This window comes from Amblyomma americanum, chromosome 1 (assembly GCF_052857255.1).
Source record: "Amblyomma americanum isolate KBUSLIRL-KWMA chromosome 1, ASM5285725v1, whole genome shotgun sequence".
In the NCBI taxonomy this organism is placed as follows: Eukaryota; Metazoa; Arthropoda; class Arachnida; order Ixodida; family Ixodidae; genus Amblyomma; species Amblyomma americanum.
In genome coordinates this window covers 446684322-446709847 of record NC_135497.1, presented here as the reverse complement: position 1 = coordinate 446709847, position 25526 = coordinate 446684322, and the positions used below count along the sequence as shown (strand labels likewise).

Sequence of the window (25526 nt, the reverse complement as noted above, 5' to 3'; positions counted from 1 at the left end):
GCAGGATGATAATTTTAGCTTTATTGCATAGCTTAATGTCAAGAGAAACCAATGGCATGCATTCTAGCAAGTTCCCTGCAGCAGGATTTCTTGCAAGCTCTCCACAAAAAGTTATAAAACATATTGCATAAGTGCTCAAGAAATTGTTGCACATGAAATTAAATTCAATATTTGGAATCAGCACGCAAAAATACATGTTCCCTGAAGATTTCATAATTGTGACTTCATTAATAAAAATTTTTTTTTCTAAGACCCTCTTTCCCCCTTAAGGATGGACGGCACTCACAAAGGAAAAAAAAGCTTTTCGCGCGTAATTTGTAGCTCCAAAGTCACCCTTTCATAGGCATTGGCTGGGACCGCGCCGACAGCACTTATCCGTATTTCCAAATCAACGAGTATTTAGTTGAGAGTTTTGGAGGCTGCACGAAAATGAGAGTAGGCAGCCGCCACCGTGACCGCCAGCCCCTAACCTTCGGCACCGCCACACCGGTGATGGTGCCATTTAGGCTTTACCCATTCTTCCATGGTTAGGTCGCGCGCAGCCTCTAACTATGCAGAGATGCTTTTTTGGACCAGACACAGTGGCGTGTAGTTTGAATTATACGCAGTGGAAAATCCGAAAATTCGAATTATAGAGGCTCGAATTAATGAGCTTTTACTGTACATGGTTGCTTTTCGTCCCGAAAATAAAAGACTGACGGCCACATACGACACAGTGCAAGGGGCCCAGGGGGCAGCAGTCACACCCAGTTGACAAAGCTCCCACCAGGGGCGGAGAGTGAGACTCAGCCCCTCTCGCTCTCCACCCCTGGTGGTGGTTCTGCATCCCTGGGTGCCAAGCTGCAAGGCTCGAGCTGGCTTGCACTCACGGGCTCTGCTCTGTCCGCCAGCCTAGTTTTGCTACACCTAGATAAAAGGAAAAATTGCTAAAACTGTGCGTGCTGAAGCTCAAGTACACAAGAAAAAAAAAGCTTGTGCTATAAGACGAAGAAAAAGAAGGTAAAGAAGATAAAACCTAAAAAAAAACAGCACAGCCCTGCCTGGACACAATACGGCAAGTATAGCTAAAACCTAAAAGCAAATTGCACTATTTCGTATGCATACGACGAACTACACATACTGTTTCAGCACAGCGACAATATAAAATGTCACACCTAAAATGCATACAGTCATCCGCTGCATGCTGCGTTTTCAGTAAACGGATAAAAGTAAACCTCAAAGTAAAAAAATAAACAGACTATGTATACAGTGTGCTAGGTATGGCATTTCCAGCTTCCACACCACCAACTGCTCTCGCCTACTACCCTCCAGAGAGTGTGCGTTAAAAAGACATTGGCCAGCACGAGCAAGGAGAGTTGTGCGCTACCTGTGAGCAGAGAGAGCTCGCTCAGCTGAGCAGACGCAGAGAGGAGCCAGTCAGTGTCAGCCCCCTGGAGCGCGCCCGGACGTACACACCCCTAGCCACAGAGTGCACGTGTCCTGCTGCTATCGCGGAGGCCAGCTTTGTCTCAAAACGGTTCAAGCACACCGACAGCCTTGCACACAGGTCGGGTACACTAGGGCAGTCCTCCCACACAAGCACGGGAAGCGCAGTCTTGGGACAACGCTGGCCACCCCATCCCTGACAATGACGGCTCCTCCCTACGCTGTCGTCCATCCTGTGTCCGCCTTCTGTCCCGGCTTTTACAACGCACCATTCAGCCAGACACTCCTCTGTGCCCTCCCCTCTTCAAGGGTGAGCAAGCCACCCAGGGTACATGGGCTTCAGCGGAAGTGCTAACACGCCCGGCTTCTCGGATCGTCCGCAGTGTGTGTGGCAACTAAAAAAGGCATGCTCATATAGCCCTCTCCTTGGGCAACTCAAAAGGCATCAAATAAATAATGGGAACACCAAAACACACAACCAAGCACGAGGAGAACCCTGGATGGCTTGCCCGTGAGACTCAATAAAGACCCCAGGCTGGCCTCACTTCAAGAACACTGCACTCATGGGCTATAGATGTGCACCAAACCGTGCGCAGTCTCCAACCTCTTCATGAGCATGCATCGGAAACACTTTTTAGGCTGGGCATGCCAGCTTGCTCCAATCAGATGGGAAAGCTCCCTTGATGGCAAACACCACTGTGGAGTACGCGTGTGTGTCACAATGGAGGCTTTGCCACTTCTTGGTCACACACACACTAACTCTCTCGGCTACTGCTGCTGCTGCTGCACTGACCCATGCATTGTCGCTGACACAGGCCAACAGAACCCCCGTCCCCCTTACAGCCGCAACATGAGACAACAGTTTCTGCCCTCCATACAGGGAATACAAGCTGCTCACATGTGTGTGTGCGTACATACACCCTCTACCAGGGTGCACTCTTAATATGTATAAACTCGCATAAAAACTGGTGATGGGGGTGGGTGGTACAGGGAAGGAGAGCATGTAGAAATGGCCTTCTATATACAGATGAAAGGAACGCAGTTTCAGAGAAAACGAGGGGAGCTTAACCTCGCCCTCACAACTACCACTAGACAGGGCCGCAGCTCACGCCAATGCTTAAAAACTGCATGTGGGACAAGAAATAAATACAAGGTCTGCCTGCACTCTAGCCCGTGCAGCACACACGCTCCCCGAATGCCCACAAGAGAGAGCAGTCTGGCTGCCATTGGACGAGGGGCCCCATGTGTAAGCGCGTGCCCGAGGGTGCCCAGATACCACCAGGCCCTTTTTGTTCCCTGGCCGGAGTGCTGGGCTCAGCAGAGGGGCCGTGTGCGGGGGGCGCCCCCGCCAGTGCCCCCGCTGGGCTGAGCCTAACCTGACTCCGAGTCCGAGCTGTCCGAGGAGCTGCTCGTCGACGACGAGCTTGAACTGTCGCTGTCCGACGAGCTCGAGGTGCTGGCGCTCAGTGTGCTTGGACCCCCGACCACATCCACGTGCGAGTTCTCTGCATCTGCAAAAACCCCACAGCCCAAACTGAGGCGCACTGTTCTCGAAGCCCTTGGGAGCGGAGCACTCACCCTTCATGACGGGCTTTTTGGGAGTGGTGCCCAGCTTGCCACTCACATCCTGAAGCCGCTTCTCCAGCTCCTGCTTCTTCTCACGCACCTGCTCTTCCTTGGACTTGCCGGTCACTGTGGGGGCCAGCTTGCTCTTGGATGAGTAGGGCTTGCGCGGCTTCTTACGCAAGCACGATGCCACATAGGACTCTAGCTCCCGCAGTGTTGACGGTTTAAGCGTCTCAAAGTCTATCTCAATCTCGTCCGGATTAGAGTCACGTAACGACGGCTCCCGGGACTGGATTATGTGCACCACTCGGCCCAGCTTATCACCTGCACACAACAGGCACAGCCAAGAAAGGCATCACAAAAACCGTGCACCGCCAGTTTGCAAGGCTGCGCCTGTAGCAAACCCCTCCCCCCTGGCACCAAAAACCGGCACCAAAACTTGACCATGCCAGTGATAACTCATGGGTTTGCACTGGCATCGCACTGGGCCATCTAGAATTTCGCCTCCATCGAAATTAAACCAGCGTGGTCGCAAGTGAGAGAGTGTGCGAGCGAACGCCTGTGCAGTTTGCACAGCTAAGTGCGCCAGCGACAAAGTAGGCTTGAGCGAAACACACAACAGCGACATACCGTAAAAACCGGACTATAGGTCGGACCGGAATATAGGTCGACACTGCAACTAACCAATTCTAAAAATGAAAAAAAAAAAAAACTTTTTCCATTTCAATGGAAAAAGTACCGAAAGACACCCTTGCCTTGAAACAAATGCGACTCGACAGGTTGCACAATGGTGGCAGTATTTACGTATTTTCATTTAAATGCTGCTCGTATGTACACCCGGCCAATTTTTTAACAGTATTGCGTGCCCAACGACCCGAGTGTGTTTCTGGCACACGGAAGTACGGCGCTACAGAGCAAAGCCCTTCCTCTTCGTGAATTGCAGCACCCAGGATGGCGAGCCCTTGAATTGCGCCCTCGTGAGTCTAGAGGCACGCGCAATCTCTACCATTTTCACGCGGATGCATTCGGCAGTGATAGGCAGCTATCTTGCACGCAGCGCGACCTCTCCTTCTAATTCTGGATACGCTGCGGACCGCATCTCTACCGCTTTCACGCGGATGTATTCGCCAGTCACAGCTAGCGATCTTGCACGCAGCGCAACCTTCCCTTCCAATTCTGGATACGCTGCTGTCCGCCCACGAAATGGTGTTTTCTTCTGGTTGCTGCAAGTTGTAAAACGCTGCTTCTGCCTCTACCACTACTGAATGCTCTTTTCGGATACTCCACAAATTCGCGCTGTGCCACCAGGTTGCCGCGAGCTTCCGCGTACTCAATCGCAATTTTCTTGAAGGCGACGGCGAATTGCCGGTGGCTCCCTCTCATTTTGAAACAAAATGTGAAAAAGCAGCCTCTTACCTGCAACTACAGACACTCAAAATGGCGGCACTGCTGCTGATGGCGGTGATGATGAAGGGACACTGTTGAGTTCAGCCGCCCATTGTTGCATGCCAATGACCGATACATAAGACGGGAGTCGACTTTTCAGCATGATTTTTTAAAAAAAGTTCGACCTATAGTATTCCGGTTTTTACGGTAGGTTTGCCATGAGTCTGGCTGTGTTCACGTGTCACAAACGCTTTCCAGACAGAGTCACTACTTGCGATGGGCCTACGTGGCTTCATAAATCATGTGTCTTGTGCATCCCCCACCCGGCACTGATTGAAAATTCAACACTGCTAGAAGTCACCAGTAACGATGCACTCTCCAAAGCCAGACAAAGCAACTGTGCTCTCAGAACCCAGGTTTCAGCCCTCCTTCCAGGCTCAAGTGCAAAGTTGCTGATCAGAGCCAGACATATGTCACATTTGACAACCAAAAGAGGGGGGGAACTAAATCAAGGCCAGAAGTGTGCTTTCAGGTATGGACAGTTGTGTGTGGCCCTTAGCAACAGATGGAACGCAAGAACCTTGGACCATAGCAATTTTTGACGAGGTAAGACAGCTTGTCCAAAGCCACTTGCAGTTCATCCACCAAAGGTGTCAAAAACTCACCAGGCAGCTTGTTGATGTCGAGGCTTAGCTGGCGCTTCTCATCATATGACATGGGCTTGGCATTGTCCTCATCCTCGCTGTCGAAGGCCGGCAGGCTCTTGCTCTTTTTGGACGACTTGCTGTTCGACCGCTGCCGCTTCTGCTGGCCCCCGCCAGATTTGGTGCCTCCCGTGGCTGCACCGGTGGATGCCACGACGCCCACAGCTGCATTCCCCGCTGCTGCTGCAGCAGCCGCTGCAGCTGCCTTAGACCCCTTGGCCCCCTTGGAGGCCTTGGGAGCCTTGGCCGAGGCAGCTGGAGCCACGACAGGTGCAGAACCTGCCTCCGACACCGGCGGTGCCACTGCTGTGGGTGGCTCGGCTTCCACCTTGATCTCCTTTGGCTCAGCCACCTCGCCAGCTGCTGCCAGGCCGCCTTTGTCTCCACGCTTGGTCTTCTTTTTCTTCTTTTTCTTGTCCTTTTTGCGACTCTCAGCCGCCAGCAGGCTGATCTGCTCCGTCACCTTGCGAAGCTGCACAGAACAGCACACTCACTGCACTCCTTGGTATGCGCTGCACTTACAACAGCCGACCAGGCGTGCTGCTGCACAATCAGAGTTACGCTACTAGCACTGATCACATCTGGTAAGACATGCCACCAGGTCATATGACACGCAAAAGCTTTTCCATCATTTGCCAGCCCCGGGTGCTTCCCATCCCAACACCCACCTGCTCTTGAAGCTGCTGCAGCTTCCGCTCCCGCTCCTCGTCACTGTCCTCAGAGTCACTTGAAGAGGAGCTGGCACTGGAGGATGAGTGCGAGCTGGAGCTGCTCTCAGATTCCACCCGGTCTGCCAGCGACACGGGCTGCGGCTCACTGGGTGGCGGCTCATCTGGCATCTTGGCATACCGCATTTCAAATACATCCTGCAAACACATGCCACACGTTGAGACACTACAAGCTTGGTGTGCACCCAATAGGTACGCAACACAGAATTGAGGTCGCATGGCTGAAATCGGAGCTGCCAGCGACAGCAGGCTGCAAAATGGCCACTGCTAAATGTTGACAGGAGACTGGCTCTTGATGAGGTTCTGGTTTGGTTTTCGTTTTATAGAGTTTTAACGTCCAAAAGTGACTCAGGCTATAAGGGACAAGACTAGCATTTTGCCACCACCTAAATGTGACGACCACAGCCAGAATCAAACCTATGTGTTTCGGGTCAGCAGGGTTCATGATAAGGGGACTCAACTACACCAAAAACGAACTTCCCAACAGGGAAACAGCCTCCAGGCTAACAGGTTGGAACGTTGGAAACCTCACTTCTAATACAGCATTCCTGAAAGCAAGGCCATCAACAACCAGCCATACTTTTAAAATCTGAATGCAGCTTTTATGGTCGGCAAGCAAGGCATAACTGCACCAAAAATGAATAAGAAAAAAATTCCCCTAGTCAGCAGCTGTAACTCTTTGTTATTGCAGTGGCAGTTTGTGTGATGCACCACAGCTGGTGGTGATTTAAGCTGCGATTTAGGTGCAGATGCGCGTCGAAAAAGCGAGTTTTTTGCGAAATTTTTCAGTTTTGGGTTTTCGACTAAAATTATCTTTGGGAATTCAGCTAATTTAAAAAAAAAAATCAAGGCGAAATTCGAACGCAAAGTTAGTAAACGATCCATTTTATTGAGCCACGGTGGCTCGAGAAACTGCTGCTTTCCGAACACGTTAACTTTCGAGCGTCTGCCTCTCGAGAATGCCGCACCGCACGCCATTACCGTTTGCTTGGAGAGGTAGAGTAAGCCTTCTCGCAGACAGCACCTCGTGCCGTTTCGTATTTTGGCTGTAAATAAAAAAACACGTTTTCGGCGCCTATTTCGAGCGTTTCTACTGAGTCTTTAAATCATGTGGTGCTTCAGCGTAGCTGCCATTGGCAGAGACCGATGCGCAACTGTGGCGAAGCACACCTTCTGCTACCGGCTGCTTTCGTATTGCACGGCGTCTACGTAGATCTCTCCGGCATTTGTTTTTTGAATCAGTCCGAAATGAATGGCATAAAGAAGTGTGATTTCCGAACTCTGAAATCTCACACGAATAAAGCGTACCGAGGACGCCGTCACAAGCCTCGACAGAAAACGACAGCGGAAGGCAGCCGCCTGACACCAGCTAGCCCTAACCAGGGCAACGGCCACTTGGGCGAAACTGACGCCGTGGTGAACTTCAGGAGTGCCTCGGAGGTGAAGATTGGACTGTTTGAGAGTGACACAGCTGTGAGCAGTCGTCATTCCACAAGTGCCGCAATATGCGACATCAGCGCACTTACGTTACTGGTAAACGGGGCTGCTTGCCCAACGTTCCGTGCCGTGCCGTACTTGTAACCTTGCGGCACGCGAACCAGCCGGAAAACATAAGGGCCTTTCAGCATTTCTTGGACTCCACTGCGGAAATACCGAGTGCCCTGCATTGCTACTTTCTTCTACATACACCTTAAGCCATGCTGTGGACTAGTGGATGGCGCCAGCGGAAGCTGGAGCTTTCAGAGCGGGAACTCCCTTGACAACTCCGCCGTGACCATCAAGGTGGCCGTGTCTGCGCGCGATGGCACAATATGGGACATAGTAGCTTTCAACAATTTCTCAAGAAGCTTTGTGTGCTGCCACCGGAAGAGCTTGTTGTGCTGGAGAACCTCCCGTGTCCAGAGAAGAACGAAGATAATATCAGTCCGTCAAACAGCCGAAGCCCGTGCACATCGCCGTAGCGTGGCACAGAGAGCTCGTCTGACAGACTCCATTCGCGAAGATCGTGAGGGCCCAATGTATGGGGCAGGAGAATTCTAATAAACATGGCTGTGTTTGAGACTCATTTTTGTATTTTGTCAAGAAATTTCATGTGCTTGCGTCATGTTTTTCAAGAATACAGGTGTCTGAAACTTTCAAGTGCGTTTTTCTCCAATTGTAGTTTTCAGCATTTTTTGTTTTGTGCAACAAATTTCAAGTTAGATTTGGATGAAATTTTGCACACAGCCTCTTCGAAGTGTGTAGAATGTCAGTGTGTAGAATCGAAGTGTGTAGAATTATTAGGGGTGTGCGAATATTCGAAATTTCGAATATGAATCAAATATGTTTCACATTCGGTTCATATTCGTATTCGAGAAATGATACTCATGAATTTCCGAATATTCGAAAATTCCCGAATACTCGGCAGCGATCGTATGCCACGCAGACTTTCGTAAATCTGATTGTTGCAAAAGCGCAATTTCTGGGCAAATTATCTGAATATAGAGTTGAAAGTTCCAGGAAAACAATATAAAGCCCCTGTTCTCTTTTTCCGTTGTTTATTGCGTCGACCGATCGCATTCCGATGCCGCTAGGCTTGACCTTGTGCGCAATTCCGCAAGTGGGCTTTGTCACATACCCCACGTGCTGCAAACAACATGGGGGACGACCCGCTTCTAACAATTGCAACGCGAAAGCGCGTTTCTTTTTTATCCTTCTGTAATATGTTATCTAATGCCCACACCCACGGCATTCATTCTGAGCGTGACCACCGCCATCTAATTTTTGGCCAACTACGCTATGCGGGAAAGCCTACATGCGGAATTTCGCGTGATGCTCCCGAAGGGGCGAGTCGAGGTGTCAAAACAGGGCAAGCAATCCTGTAAAAATCCCGCCTATTGCATGGTGCACTGTAACCCATGCACCTCTTAAGTGGGCCTAACGGCAGGCGTGACAATTTCGGAGGGCCCCTGTCACTAGGTCAAAAAAATAACCTGGCTGCGTAGTTTTGGTTTCTGAGCTTCGCCACTCACCCGTTGCAATGGCAACTGTCGGCCTACGCATTCACCAGTAGTCCAATCTCAGAACTGTGCTGCTTTCAGACGCTGACTGACACATCACTCGTCATTTCCTTTTTTAGAAACAGTCTCTCCATTCCAACGTCAATGCGCGTTCCCATCTGGCTTACGTTCGCGATGTCTTCCAGCACGCCAAAACTCTGATCACAGGTGTTTGCACAATAGAGCCGTCTCATAAAACTACCGCATTTTCGGTATTTTTTTTTCAGGGTCGCGGGGTATTTTATAAATCGACCTTCAAATAACCTGGGCATTTCTGTCTGTTTTTTTTTAACTCTGAATTAATGAGGTTTTACTAGCGATCATGTTATTTTTGTTTCCAGTATTGTCATGTTATGGATTGCATTTTGCCTGACCACATTACAGGTTGGATACTGTTATCCTGTTCAATTAAGTAGTATACATTTTTTCCCACATCATTTTTTTTTTATACGGTGCTCACGCAGTCTAGTTTTGTTTATTTCAATTGCAAAAGCCATACAGTATTTCGAAAAAAATATGGGCAACAATTTTAGCTTGTTTATCATTTATGAATTTATTTTTTGTGCTGACCAGATCGATTCGATATTCGAAGCCATTTTTCCTTCATACTCGTATTCGATTCGTATTTGAATATTATGATATTCGCACACCCCTACTGATTATAAAAACATTTCTTGAAAAAAATTCAGAATGTTGACACATGGTGTCCGAATTATACACTTTGGTGCTCCTGAATTAAGGGTTAAAATGAATAAATTTGAAGTAGATTTCAACATACTACATTACCAAACCAACACAATGAGCTATTGCAAGCTGCTCTAAACATGCATTTCATTATCTAAAAAGTATGCACAGAAGGCCCTATATTGTGCTTTTGTGATGCAAGCTACATAAAAACTGAAACCATATTTGGAATCTGCATTAAAAACCTTATCAATAATCCAAGTTTCATAATCATAGGTTCAATATTTTAAAAAAGTGTCTCCGAGCAGCATCTCCCCTTAAGCGGGAGGAGCCAGTGATGTCGACCACATCTGTCCTCAATACCCGGGTTCTTATCTAATCTTTGGTTTCGAAGCAAATATGAGTACAATGCAATCCACGTAAAACGATAGAGAAAATTAAACCCAATCGTCATAACTGAATATCTTTATACCTTGAATAGGACCAAAGCTCCCGTCAAGGGTGCCCAGTATCTTGCTGCTCTGCTAAGTTCACAGAGCACACCATCCCCGCTGGAGCTACACAAACATGCCGCAATATGTCTGCGCTACATGCCGTTCACAAACGCACAAACGGGCAGAAACAGCAGAAGCTACATTTGCGTGAGCAATAGTGCCGTACGGTGGCAGCCAAGCAGGCTTTTCCCTCCAACCTCCAGCGATTGCAGTTTCTGAAGGCTCGTCCACATGCAAGGCGGCAGAAATCACGAGCTTTTTGCTAGCATGCATGTGAAACGAGCATTAAACCTGGTCACTGGTGCTCAGGCACATTTTTATACTCAAAGCGTGTCTTGAAGATGTCACTCGTAAATAAAAACTTACCTTAGTCTGTCTTTTGTCCAATTTTCATGCAGATAGTACTGCCATAACAGCAGTGAACAACGTTTAAACCTTTCAATCGTGTCCCTCTAAACCGTTTATTAGGGCCAAACATGACTTGTAACGTACTTATAGTTCAATCGAGACCAAATTTGGCAAGCATAATCCTTAAAGGTGGCCACAACACCGGAGGAGAGCATATCAACTCCCTCAATCACTGCATTGTGTTGTCATGAACGCCTGAGCCAAGTACAGTATAAACGCATCCAAGGTCCGCACCCTGTTTTACGCAAGGAAATATTTAAATAACAATATCTGTGTAAGGGCCACACCCAAACTTTCCACTACCCACACGGGAATAGCCTTTGAAATGCACATGCCGTGGTCTCCGCGATAAGCTCTGGCTGTGAGCAACGGTGTGCTTGATCGCGGAGGCCACGCACGCACACAGGAGCTTCCAGGTGCCGCCCATGAATAGTGCCCGAGGCCTCTGGTCATCATCATCATCAACTTTTTTCTCCGCCGCGAGCTCCCGCTATATCTATCGGCATCAGTATCACCAGCTCCTGCATTTTGTGGCTCTCGAAGGCACGGGAGTTGTGGTAGCATGTTAGTTCACCGTAGTTGTGGTTTTTGTGTGCTGCCACCAAGCGTTGCAGTTTTAGCATGATGCACAAGCACCTTAATAGCTACGCAGCTGGAAGTTTGCTCTCGAACATGGCAAGCGTGCGGTGGGAAGGAAATTCGATGTGGCTAAGAAGTATGTCTGACGATGGTGCAACCCAAAGGATGCATTGAAGAGCACAAGCTGCAAAAAGCACGCTTTCCGAGGCAGGCCCTGCAAGTTTCCCAAACTGGAAGAAGAGCTGCTCTGCTAAGTGATGGAAGCAGGGAACAACGGCTGCGCATTGACAGTGGACGTGCTGCTAGACTTCTTGTGGGATGAGCGTGCACCAGAGCACAGCACCAGCTCGGAGTCGGAATACTCCGTGAGTGACGATTGAACGTACAGTAAGTGCCGCTCATTCCCTGATTGCTGTCTTTTTACTTAAAAAATTATTTTTTTCACTCATCGGGTGTATGGGCCGCACCTTGAAAATTGGCCCTCAAATCTGGAAAAGAGTGTGGCCCTTACATGCATCGATATAATAATATGCTTCTACAAGCAGCAGAGAGCCCAAAATCGAACGCGAAGGTTGGTGAGCCCTTTCTGGCGACTTTTTCATGCTTGCACCCTTCTCTGTCGCACACTGCTGTGTATACCAGTTCAGAGATCGCTACTGATTCGACTCCTTCAGACATTAGGCAGTTACCATGGCTGCGGCCAGTAAGCAACTAGCTCCGGTGGGTCAGGAAGCTCCGCCACCAACCTTTCAGTGCGTAAAAAGTGGCGAGAGGAGAGGGAAAGGCATGCAGTCATTGAAATTCAAATTTTGACCACAGGTAGCACAGCCTCTACTAAGCGCATCGAAAAATTCCTGCTGGAGGATATTCTTGAGCGGTAAAAGGGACTCTTTGGCATCCACTCAAGTGCAGCCATACGGCTACAAAGCAGTGTCCCTTACCATCCCAGGCATACAGCAACTTTATTACAACCCCTTTAAGGTGTGTAAAATTCAACTATCTAGGTTTTGATGCAATCGGTAGTATCTTTAGGGATGAAAATATTCAGGCACAAGCCACAAATTGTCCCAGAACTGTGCATGCCACCGATGCTTTCAACCAGTCCTGGGTGAGCCGGGAGAGCCGTACCTGCAGTTTTCGAGCCATGGCCACCACCTCATGGTCCGGGGGATTGTACTTGTAGCAGTTGGTGATATTAACCGCACATCCCCAGCAAACTCCTCAGGGCTCTTGTACTCGCGGTTGTCCATCTTTTGCTGCACAGAAGAGGAGGGGGGCTACCATGTTCACAGGGTCCTTAAAGGCCCACGGCACACATGCTCACCTTGACTGTTCCCAGATCCATGGGATGTTTGATGATCTCGTGATAGTCGTGCAGCCCCAGCAGCTCCGCATCCACTGGCTTGTAGAAGGGCCACGCATAGCCCTGTGCAGCACGGGAAGACAGGGATAACAGGTCACAGGAGTCCACCATACTGGATTAATCAAAGAACAGACTGCCCACACTATGGCACCATCAAGCCAAAACTATACTACAAAGTTGCACAACTGGCAGCTTTGAGCAATGGCAGCCAAGACAACCTGGAATGGAGCACACTGCAATGTGAGGCAGCAAGCATTAGCTGGGTGGTCGCACAGAGAAAACTCAGCCTCGGCAATGAGCTAAAGGTTCCAAGCTGCGCACTGTGGCCCATTTGACTCAACACATTTTGACTGCTCTTCAGGTGTGCCATTCAATGTGTGCGCTCTGCTCCTTTTGCAGCTTGATGCGAAGTGTCACAAGTACCCATTCCTGGCATTAACCTTACAACCCATGTAGGTAGTTCAAATCTGCACTGTGGCAGTGAAATGCACCCTTGACCACTTGACCTTAATAGAAGACAGGGCACCAACAGCACATAACCAGCTGTAAGTGGCTACACAGAGAACACAGCTCCAATTAGATTCTGAGCAGATGCTGTGGTGTAGGGCTGCTAAGAATGTTCAGTTACTGGTGCCGCAGGTCATTTCCAGCACCAAAGGGGGGCTCTGCCTGGCACTCAACTACCAAATCTTACTTTACATGGTCCCATGGGTGCCACGACGACTCTTGCCTGCCCACAGGACTGTGCCCTCCCTCACACTACTGTTCATCACCCAGCCACGCCCAACAAAGATGGGCAGCAGAACTTATGCCCAAGTGGTGGATCCTGTTCAACAGCCAGGTACAGAATGCATGTCACGCAGATGCGCGGCCTGCCGCTGCTGCTACCAAAGAGGAAAAGATGCACAAGTGTGCGCAGCTGCTCACATGAAGGCACCCCTGGACAGAGCAACAACTCCAGAATCAAAGCTACTGCATAACTCTTGCCAACTGCATTCCTCAAACTAGCGACTGTCATCACAGGGAAACAATCAGGCAAGCTAGGAATGGTTTAAAGCCGCAAACATCAGAGTGCCAGCCATCTGGTGGCAGCCCCCCATGTGCTCAGGATCAGCAGCAAGCAGCAAGAAACAGGGTATCAAGTGAATGTCAGACCTCGGACGGCTTGCAGAGACAAGACGAGGCTGCTTGTCTCGGCAACACTGCACTTGCCCAAGGAATCGGGCAGATACAAAACCCTCAGAAATAAGGCTGCCGCTACTGCCAGTGCCTTTCTCTGCACAGGCTGGTGCTTCAGAGACAAGCTTGCAGAAGAAAAACCCCCCTTTCCAAAGCCTCCTCCTCCTCCTCCCTGTCAATAGCTGTGAGGCCTCGCCAGTTTCTGCAAGCCGTTGCACCACTCTTCCCCAGAGGTCCGCACGGGTGGGCACGCAGAGAGCATAGGGAGTGTGCATGTGTCAGGACCCCTCCACCCCAGGCGAGGAGGATAGAGTGAGCAGGACGGAAAGAGAGAAGGGCCAACCCAGAGCAACAACGGAAGGGTAACTCACGGGCCTGGGCTGCTGTGCCCGGCGTGGACGTCTCGGGCTCGGCCCCTTCAAGAACATTGGCAACGCCCCCGTGCAGACCTCCGGTTAGAGAACCCATCATGGAATGACAACAGCAGCAACAACAACAGCACCTGACCGGGGCACCCGCTCACATGCGCACCAACAGGGGTTGCGCGGGGTGAGCAAGCGCCCCTCCGTCCGCAATTTCCCCCCACACACAGTCCTTTGCCAGACAGCCGCACCACTTCCCTCGCCACACAAAGGCAGCACAGGGCTCCATTTGGGAGCTGCTACGACCCCCCCACCCACCTGCACTCGGAGACGTGCCACAAGATCACTGGATCCACTCGGCGTCTGACAAAGGTCCGTGCTGAAAAAGCCCCCGCACCTTTGCACTCACTCAATGCAGTACACTACATAGCTATCTGGCTACCACAATATGAATTGCCTTCTCTTATTCTCCTTGTGTCATAACCAGACATAGCTGCTAGGCCATTCAAACAAGTGCCAGGCATCCTTTTGATCAGGGTGACTGTGAGAAGGGAAGAATTTTTGCACCTTGAAATTAAGCAGTTTCCAAGTACAGCCCCTCATGCCACTACAGCTGCATCTCTCAGCACCGTACACAAAACTCTGCCCAGAAGTGGATAACAAAGGAGCTGCTTGGTGCCACACAACAAGAGAAAGGTTGACATGGGCACAGCATGCATGACAGGCAGGCAAGGCACTTACAGCGTGCTTCTTGGCGAACAGCTCCTTGAGTATGCTATTGCAGTACTTCATCTGTTCGGTGAGCTTGCCCTTCTTCGGCTTAGAGCTGTGCTGCTGAGTGTCGGGCAAGTCCTTGCTGGGTTTCTTGATGGGGCGGCCACTCTCTCTCCGCGTGGATACCTTCGAGCTCTTGGCTTCAGGGGGTGCTCCTGTGCTGCCCCCACCATAGCCCCCAGGCTCTAGGGGCAGGGGCGTCGTCGTGTCTGCTTTTCTTTTCACCCCCTTCTTCATCACCTGCATCCACACCCAGCGCACTTGTGTGATTCCGCCCCGCCACAAGATGGACTACGGCAACCAATTATACCTTGGATGAACCAACAAGTTCAACCCAAATGAAACGCTAGTTACGTGCGCCACGAGCAGAGGCGGAGCGCTCCTCTCTACTTTACTCCATGGTCACGCCACTGAAACTTGCCACAGAACCTGTGGCACCCTGAAGGCTGTGATGGCAGAGAGCAACACCAATGTGGCCTTTCAATAAGCATGCCATCTCCATTTTCAATGATGCAAAAAATGTGCTGCTAGGAGAGCTTTGCAATTCACATTTCATTTTGACAATCTTTGAAAATACTTCAAGCTATCATGCACCTCTGTACACTTCAAAACCATGTAACACTTCAATGTTCCTGCAAACAGCTGGGCATATTTTGTCACCTCAGGCCCTCATCATCTCCCTCTTTGCATATTTTTCGTACAAGAAAACAACACAAAGTTGGGAACGACCCTGCAAAATACTCTGCACACACTCCCATGAAAGGCAGTGGAGAAAATCATCCACGTCCTGAAGAGCTCAGAAATCATTCTGATGCCTTGAACAACTCTTCACAAGCATTTCTTTGTACTGCATTGCAGTGACTTTCCGCACTATTTGCAACCCATTACACTCAACAAGCCCTATCGACAGTTGGGTGGGGGGGACTGCTTATTGGGGCTAAAAAAATTGATATTTCCGGAATATCATTTTCGAAATATGCAGCTTATGTCAATGAATTTTCGAATGTCTGGAGTCAATATATTGACTATGATATGAGTAGAAATCATAGATACGTGCACACATGCTCACTAAGGGCAGATTTTGACATGAAAACTGTGCTGTTTGCATGACGTGCCACTGCCATTCTTCAGTAGCAATTGACACCATCTTGGTTTCTTTTTGAAAGAGCAGCTTTTCATTGTCAATTTCACGTCATGCGGTGCATTTACAATCATTGGTTGAGGAGGAAGTGGGCACCAAAAAGATGTCACATCGTATGCTGGTATTCGGTAGTCAGTGCATATGATTGGCTGACTCATTTCCCATCGTCTTCTGGGATGCAGACCGCAAACACACGCACAAACTGTCTTGTCCCAAGTGTCATCGACAGTGCATCTCACAACGATGTAGACATCAATGTTCTACATGACGCAGATTTGGGGAAAAGAAGAAGTCCCTAATTGACAACATGGAGAAGAGCACTGCGGAAACAATGAGTGTCACGGACATACTAGGCTTAACGGCGACGCCAGCTATGAAAACTACAGGCAGCGGTTGCGTTCATCATGATACCCCAAAGCTGAAACCTTCAGAGACAAAGTTAAACCTCGATAAATTGGCAGTGTACTTCATAATATTGAAATTTTGCAACATTGAAATTCGCCTCCTAGCATGTTCAGGAACTGCCAAAAACGCGCTGCGGATAACTGACAGGAAAAGCCTTTATTTGCAAATAAAGTGCTCCTTCTGCCCCTTCTTCGCCAGTTGCAATGGCATTACGCGCATCTTATTGCAAGCTTGCGAGCCACCCCAGCAAGTCTATCGCACCACCACCTCGTGGGTGATGGGAACAACGCACTTGTCTTGAGTACTGGTTTTGCTGTCATCATCCTCTCCCAAGTGCCCCAAGCACACCGTAGATACCGTCGTCAAGTTCCACCGCTTTCAGCGCTGCGACCTCATGGCCGTCGACGGCAGCATCGCGACAGGCCACGCCTTAGGCCCCCTATCTGCCTCACATTTTCCTTACTCTTCTGTCTTTCATGTAAACGCGAACGAGGAGTGTGTCATCCTATCGCCAACCAACACCGTTCCTCGTATTCTGCCATAAGCGCGAGTGTGTGTCTTTTTGTACATACGCGCATCATATGAGTGATAAGCGAGGATGTCAGATGTGAAGCGCGCATCGGGCTTCACAGCTGACGGGTGTGCCAACGGCACTGACCTTGCAGTCCTTTCACCAAGCTTTGGGAAGCTCTTACAACGATAAACGCGACACACTGCGTTCTGCACCGATTCGCCAATTTTGGGCGATAGCGTGACCCACGGACTGGCCCGGCAGGCTGCCAAAACTAGGCAGACGCTTGTGCCAGCCTCACCCGCACTGCCCCAGAAGCCACAGCCAGCGGAGCACTCACCACTATGATCGTCACCGTTTTTACGTCTGTCATGCGCACTGTACGCGAGAGCAGTTCAGCGCCCATATAACGTACGCGCTCAGATAGGCGCTTTGGCACGCATTCCGCTCAACCACTTACGACCGTGATACTATTTTTCCGCCGGTTCGTTTCCACCCAGCAATGAAATTTTGTTACATTGGAAGTGTGCCAAAATCTACTTCGTTATATTGAGGCTAAAACTACACACTGTTCTATGGGCCTGAAGTTATGAAAACTGGAATACTTTGTTACATCGAGGATTTCATTACATTGAAGTACAATACATCGAGGTTTAACTGTAGAAGCAATGGCAAAGAGAACTCCAAACTTCATCAGATGGCACTGACCACAGCAACGAAGAATAAGGCAGCGTTCTTTGGTGCAACTGATGATGCCGCAGCCAAACCGCTTGACGACACAACGTTCACTGTTTCTGTGGGATCAGTAAACTTGTGCTAACGTGCATGAAGTGCGCGGTGGTGACTTGAACATGACCACAGCCGCTTGCTAATGCCATTACATTGTTATTTTTGAACTTTCCTTAAATAAACAGCACTTTATTTTTGCCATTTTTGTCAAAGCTAAAATTTTGGACTGAGCAAATTTTATACTGGAATTTTTCTGCATCCATAGCTGATAGCTGAGGGTACCATAATTCTTTTTTTAGCACATGTGCTGAGCATGCAATGCTGGAAGCAGATTCCTGATGGCTCAGAAGCTTCTTTTAATGCTCTACTTCTCAGGTGCCTGTCAGGACCAATCTGTACCTTAAATTTCGGCCAAAGCGAGACCCTCCTCCAACTGCGCTTGACCACCGATTAGGCTCCGCGGCGAGATGCGCGTTGTGACGTCATTCAATAGCTTCGGCAGTTGGGCGGAGCTGATCTTTTAGAGCTCTCGGCTAATTTAATCTATTCATAGTACACATCTGAAGGTACATGCAAGTGGGCGAGAGAGCCCGATCCAGTGGACCCCGTACCTCCGGAAACGTGTGGAAGCCGCTGAGACGTCGTGCGTCTGCTTTACTTTCAAGCCGCCAACTTTATAAACGCGAGCGCCCTTGAGCACCCATCCATTTTTTGTGGAAAAAAACAAAAATAACCTGGCCCTTGCAACCGTGACAAACCTCCTCGACGCCGCCTACTGCACCGTACAACCACGCCGTTCAAGGAATCACAATCCGTTGGCCCCAAAGCCACGGACAGCCTTCGATGGGCGTGACGCGCCGACCTTGTCCTGGCCCCTCGCGACTCCCCGCGCTAGGGTTATGATTTTTAATTTGCAACGGCTACTCACGGCGGAAGGGGGAAATGACCCGCCGGCTCCTAACCTAACCGTGCTCCCTCAAAAGTATCGCACGCTCTGTGGAGCTGAGGTCGCTGAAATGCAGGCCGGAGTTTTTGCGAGAACTTCGTCGTCGGGTCTGGGAACGGGATCCATCGTAACGCTCGCAAGAAACCGGTGCAAACGTAAACGAAGCGACGATAGCGACCCTTGATAGACGCCTTCAACGTGCGGCGGCGGTAGCTTTCATTTCAGCTGCTGCGCTAGACCGCACCGCTTGCTGCCAGAAATCACAGAGTCTGCGTTTACGTCACGCTTCACGTCACTCAGTCCTATGACCATCATAAGAGTGCGCCATGACGTCATAAAAGAGTTCCAGAGTCTGAATCGGAGCGGCGGGAAAAACTTTTGCAACTTCGAATCCAAATTTCTTTGAAATAAATGCATCTTTCGTTCCCGGACAAGCAGCAACAAAGCCATGAAATGCCGAACTATCAGATTTTGCTAACAAAAAAATTTGATAGAGTTCTCCTCACTGTCCCTTTAAAGGATAAGCACTTTCATAAAGTTTGGTCGAGAGTAAAACCAGTCTGCCCCGTTAAAAAAAAAATGCTAACAACCTCTTCAGATTATCGCACAAACATGGAGGTGTGATTTTCGAAAACTCACCGACGCCTCGTTTTGCGCCTCATAAAAATAAAGCCTCGTTTCAACACTTGTTACAATGCTCCTCCTCACCAAGAGAAACATCCCATTTTCAAATTTTGTTAGCACCTTGCTGCACCTAAGAACCAGTCGTGAGGTTTCCTTCTCACCTCAGTGCAGGCAAAGGGAACAAGCCTTTCTTACTCAAAGCTGGAAGAGCAGAATGGTATGAACTGCCGATACTAAAGGAATCATATCTATAGATAGGAGACATGCTTCTCAAACTTCAGTTTCTTCACAGCAGAGAAGCAGTCTTCTGCGACAGACGAGGATAGGCATCTTGCCATCTGAGCATCTTCCAAACAATTTCTTCTCTCAAACTGAACATGGCCGTACAAAGGTTACAATTAGCTCCCAGGACAGGAGTCGACTCCCTTCAAGCAGTGTCAAAATGCATGCAAATTTGCAGTGTGAAATAGCCCGCTGACTGTGTATGTTCAATGTATACAACATTGCAACCCCTTTTCACTGCCGCAGTTCACAAGTAACAGCTGCGAAGAAATTTTTCTTCCAGCTGTACAGCATGTCATGTCTCAACACACCTGAACTTGCTCAAGCAAACACAGCTTGCCTAATATTGCAAAACTTTCCCAGCATCTCTGTGCATCCACAATGACAGCTTTGTAGCAAATAAGTTTTTAAGGCAACTGCAAAAACAAATGCACATTTTTGATACTGCAATGCTTCCATGCTCAATTCCAAAGGGAAACACACCTGACGGTACTCTGCTAGCCTGCTAAACTACCACTACTACACAAGAGGCTAAGCCCTTACATAAAAGAAAAAAAAAAGAACCCCAAGCACAAAGTTTCAGGGCATTTATACCAGAGGGTGCAAACATAAGAGGAAAAAGGGGGGGGGGGGGGGGGGGGGGTTCTTAGCCATCACTGCTGCTTCGCTTCTTACATGGCATAGTCTTCCGTGCTGTCAATGTTTAACAGCTAACTCAAGAAATGCGTGCTACACAACCGAGAGTGGCAAAGCCTTCCATAACAGTGCTAACGAACAGCTAACAAGTCATATCTAAAACCTATGTCCAATATTGCTTTTTTTCAATGACTAATCTCAAACCATAGTGGCCCCAAACAAATGAAAGTTGTTATAAGCCATCTAGACAGTTGCATATCCAGAACTAATGACATACTAGAATTCAGCACAAAAAACTGGACAAAGCTATGCATATTCATTCAGATTTGTAAAAGACTTCAAAATTTACCGGATGCCCGCTTCCCCTTTGAGACAAATGACAATAGTGGGTAGTTACTGAAATTCAATTGTAGCACCAATACTGGGCTATTATTCACAGTGCAATCCTTGCAAGGGCAGATTCTCAGATTTTCTGAAGCAGAGAAAGCGGTCATGGTGTTCTGCTGCAAATTAAAGCACCACTGAAGCATTCATTAATGAGCAGCGTACATGTTGCTACCCAAATACCCTCTATTCTGCAAGTTGAGCACACCATCTAATTCTAGTTGTATGGCTAGTGTGGCCTCCATCCACTACTGTGGGATGGGTATTATAGGGGACAAAAATGCCCAGGACGCGCTGCCCCTAGCTCAAATGCATCACTGTGTCATGATAGTCACTTGACTGTCTGAGAATGGCACATCCAATTTGCGCACCAAGGGGTGCTTTGTCTGGCAGCCTTTAGCATGGTGCAAGTAGCCCACACAATGAATCGACAAGTTGGCGCACCTCATGACGTATGCCACCACTCTGGTGCGGTACCAGCTAGCTACACGTCCTAGTGGATTTTACGAGCAGCTCGCTCTTGCGGGCTGCCGGAGCATTGCTTCACGTATCACGACCGCCCTTCCTGGCAGAAATGGACGTGGCAGTAAAAAATATACCACCACCAGCTATATGTTTATATGTTTTCTGCGAGTGCGCGCACGTCCTGGGCATTTCTGTCTCCAATAGCACATTAACTTGCCCTCTAGAAGGTGTGCCACTCTTAGGAAAATTAAGTAGCCTACTGATTTTTCACACTCCGATAATTCAGACTTGTGATATTTCAGAATTTATTAAAGAACCATCACGCACTTAGTAGGAACGTGTAGAGGTGTGGCCAACTATGCTGGTAAAATGCTGTTTTCCTCTGGACATCTTTTTCCCACATTGCGCTTGGTTGTCTGGGGCTAGGCGTTAGGCTGAGCTCTTGCAGTATACGTGCAGCAGTTCTTTCGCTCCCTGCATTGAACTTCACTGCTTCAGCCACAGCAGCCTGCACTGTGAAGAGAGAGGCATGCCTTTCCTTTCGAGCAAGGGACCATATCATTCAGTGCAAGCTCTCATTGTTGTTTTGAGTCTTGCCTCGTTGGCAGCGTTCTAGCAGTCTCCTGTCTGAAAGCCTTTCGTATATAGGCAGTAAGGCATTGCAGACATGAAGAGGTAGATTGTGCCGATGAGGTGGCATTGCCTCGCCTCTGGCCTCTGCCGCTTTCTGCCGGCACCAAGAATCGGGGCCTGTTGGACAGAGGCTGTGATTTGAAGTGGAGTCGTTGGACATCACATGATGGTAGGTGGCCATCACAGCTTTGTGCGTGGCCTCCACATCATCTATGTGGGATTTGAGCGCCCACGAATAATAAGAGCTCAATTTAGCGATCAAATCTTGCGTGAGCTTGCCTCTCCCACCAAGCGATTCTCCAGCAGCACCTTTCTGTTTGGTAACCACGTTGCGCAAAGCAGTGCCCATGCGTTTCTGCACGTGTTCACACAATCCTCCTTATAAATTTCAATATATCCATACACTTCAGCTTCTTCCAAAGCGGGAAACGTGCGACTGTCCCCATCAGACAGCATTGTGGTATAACGGAGGTTGTGTTGCTGCAGGGAACGCTGAAATAAGATCAGGGCAGCCTCAACCTCCATTTCACCAGCCTTCTTGGATGTGTTTTTTTTGGCAGATGTGGCTCTGCTTCCACAATAGGTACGCCGGGTCATCTTCTTTGGGGCCCTGCTCACAGCCGGCGCAAAAATTGCTCAGAACAACAAAGTCAAGAACAAGCCCCTGTGAACAGTTCAATCACAGTTCCGACGCCGATGTGCGATGAATGCCCACGTGTCATCCATTAGCCGTCGAATGACACCGCGATGTTGCCCGGATTCCCGAAATTCAACTCTGTGTAAACTTCCCGAACTGATCGCACGCAGTCGGAAGTCAACTTCTGAGCCACACGGTCCACCGCGGGCGTCAACTTTTTCTTGACGTATTTCTGCCAAGTTTTTGAATGCAGACCGCGGTGAGAAATATTCATCACCGAAAATATGTCATTCAACGCGGCACGCTGGTTTCCCGTTGACTGCATCGCACGCGCGGCGAGGATGTTCACCACAAACGGGCTAACTGTCTGGTCGGTCTCCACACGCGGCGAATTCCATCGAGATGAAATGTCGCCACAGTTCTCACATGTCAGGGTCAGTTTGGCGGCGAGGCCGTACTCTCTGTCGGATTTTTCAATCGTCACGTCGCCGTTGCATACTTTGCACTTCACTGACGCGAGCATCTCGTTCACCAAACGCAAGCTGACGATGGAGAAAGTATCGCTGGGTGGGGCACTAGTGGAGTCTCCCATTCCACCGAAGAACGCTGCCTTGCGCTCTGTTGCTGCCGCTGATGCCATCTGCTGAAGTTTCTCCTGAGCTTTCTTGTTCATTTCTTCGATCTCACAAGCTTGCATCATTCGGGTGTCATGACGAACACGACCGCTGCCCAATGAGGCTTCCGCGACCGGCGCCGCAGTTAGGCCTAGCTCGGACGGCACCTCCCGAACTGCTGGCAGAGTCGTATCCACGGCGCTTGAGGTGTCCGCAGTGCTCGAGGTGACCGTGGCGCTCTTCTTCAGGTTGTTAATAAGCGATTTTTTCCTCTTTTTCCCATATCTGTGAGTCGTGCGGAACTTTGGCGCCGGCGTTGACATCGTCGCGAGATGCACCAGCGAACACACCTTGACAAGATGGCTACCGCTTGCGCTCAACAGACGCTTCCAGCAGACGACACGAGACCCTTCAGCCAATTAGATAGCAACTTTCAGTCACGTGCACCGACTAGCGAATAGCATCGCGCGTTGCGACTGCTTTTTGGCGGCATTTTCTCCCTCATCCAATAAGCATAAAAGAGCAGCAACTGCCCGAAATTTAAAACGAAAAGCAGCTCTTCCAAATGAAACCAAGATGGCCGCGATCGCTGCAGTGAAACAATAGGATGTCGCGGAAAAAGCCCCGTTATTGCGCGAAAATCTGCCGAGAGAGAGCTCGGATCGAAGTTTTATCCTCATTTTACAGCTCAAATATTGGCTCTGGAGATTAGAAAATTCACAGGCTGGTAGAGAAACAGCTGCAGATTTCGAAAATTCCATTTTTGAAAAATCGATTTTTTTCGCGATTTTTTAGCCTCCAAGAGCCGTCTCCCCCCTTAAATATACTCCATCTCAGTAGTCCATTGCAGCACTACCAAAGTTGTGATGAGTGCAGAGGAGACGTCCTGACGCTGCGGAATGTAGTGCCAGTATAAAACGAGCATACAGGATAGTGTGCTTTAAAGTGATTTATTGGGTTTAACGTCTCAAAGCAACTGTGGTTATGACGGACGCCATAGTAAAAGGCTCAGGATAATTTCAACCAGCTGGGGTTGAATGTGGATTGACATCCCACAGTACATGGGCCTATTTGCAGTTGGTAGCCAAGCACTATAACCACTGAGCCACCACAGCGACTGTGTGCTTTAATGTGTACATGCACCAAACGCTATTTCAAATCGAGCCATGATGTACACTCCCACTATGCTATTTCCCAGAGTTTAGCGTGCACAACTCTTGCGTATGCTAAAAAAGTTTCCAACATGTGCACTTTGAAGCAGGACCCCTTGCTTCGGAGTGAATTCCTCATTGTTACTGGGTTTTCCAGCCTGTTCATTGGTCATAAATGGGGCATCGGGATTTCATCTTGTCTCATCTCACCAGCAGCAAAATCTATCAGCAATATGCTTCATTTCTTTTTTCAAGCGAAAATTCTGCAGCTCTTAGGCCTAAAGAATGCTGGTTCACTGGCACTGTTCCAATCATGGCACCACCACCACTTGGAACAGCAGTGCCTCCAGCGAGTGCCGGTAGCTGATGGAAGAGCTGACGCTGCCCCCGCACGACACACGTAGTTTCTCTTTGGCTCTGTTCGAAGCCTTTGACTTGAATGCCGGCGATGTTTTGCCAGTTTTAGTGCACTAGCACCTACAGTGGCCATTCCCCACATTTAGCCATTGCGTATTTGACTTACTGCTCGTATGAAGCCGATTCTATGGCAGGCTGCTCACCTGCCCAGCGTGTCAGGTGCAAGCTCATTTACTCATGAGAGGCTGCTCGGGTAGAGCAACCTGGGTCGCAACCCAACCCAAGCCCCACAGATGGCAGCACCTGCCACAGAAGGGCAGTGGTACATCGCTTCAATACTGCGACAGGAGTGGTAGAAAGACTCCTAGGGATCTATGAATGGAAAGAATAACCGATTCCTCATATATGGGCATGAACCCATTATAGCATCCAAACAACGGCCATCCGTGAACACTGGATCTCAACACCGGAACCGAAGGGAAAACTGGACTGCTAGCACACCTAATTTACACTTGGCCTAACACGCAAACCACCATTTTCTTTTTTTTTACTGTCGTGCTTTGTCAACGATCTTTAATGCTCTGGGTACAGTAAGCGTCTGGCACTCGTTCCTGACTACAATCTGCTGCCGGGCTGCAAGTTTGACACTTTGGGACAGGTGATGCTGGTGTAGCGGCTGCAACGAGGTATAATTTTAAGCTGTTCCACGTGATGTGGTTGTTTGTGAAGTGGGGGACTTCACTGACGACAACGTTAGAACAACGTGCTGTGGAACCGCAGCAGCGATGATGATAGCGCAAGTGTGGATAATAATCCGGTTTATATATTCGTTTTGGAATGTGCCCATGGGCACGCCTTTTTTTTTCTTTTCCGACCTAATATGGGCGGGGGGCATGCACGACCAATATTTCTGACTACGTGGAGTCCAAAATTTAGACTAGAACTGAGGCCATTCTGACTGTGGAACCCAATGCATACACGAGCGGACATAACTGTCATACACGCCAGTCTTCGCCATCACCATGGAAGGCACCATCTTGGATTCAAACGGATTAAATCAGATGAATTGGCTTGCCAATATTTCTACCTCATTGCTGCTTGAGTTAATGGAACGCTCTTTGCTCCTACCATGGAGACTGACAGGCACGCAGTCCTGAGCGCATACAATAGCGTTCTTAGCGGAACACTGGCCGCAATTCGCCATGGCTCTGACGACAACACTGCAGCCATGCCACTCCCCTCCACTTTCACCGTGGTAAACGCACACTACCCACAAGTCCCATCTCTCTGCCTTTGCGACCATCTTCGGGGGAAACTGACT

General features: G+C 49.2%; 1 protein-coding gene across 1 annotated transcript in view; it reads right to left on the bottom strand.

Annotated features, from left to right (window-relative positions):
- Positions 1 to 25526, bottom strand: part of LOC144115951 (bromodomain-containing protein 4-like) — a 153515-nt gene that overhangs the window by 61552 nt on the left and 66437 nt on the right. Inside the window, 9 exon segments of the mRNA XM_077650587.1 lie at positions 2802 to 2936; positions 3004 to 3315; positions 5043 to 5553; positions 5750 to 5947; positions 12141 to 12205; positions 12208 to 12268; positions 12337 to 12438; positions 13926 to 13970; positions 14658 to 14930. Coding sequence (XP_077506713.1) covers positions 2802 to 2936; positions 3004 to 3315; positions 5043 to 5553; positions 5750 to 5947; positions 12141 to 12205; positions 12208 to 12268; positions 12337 to 12438; positions 13926 to 13970; positions 14658 to 14930 — 1702 coding nt within the window.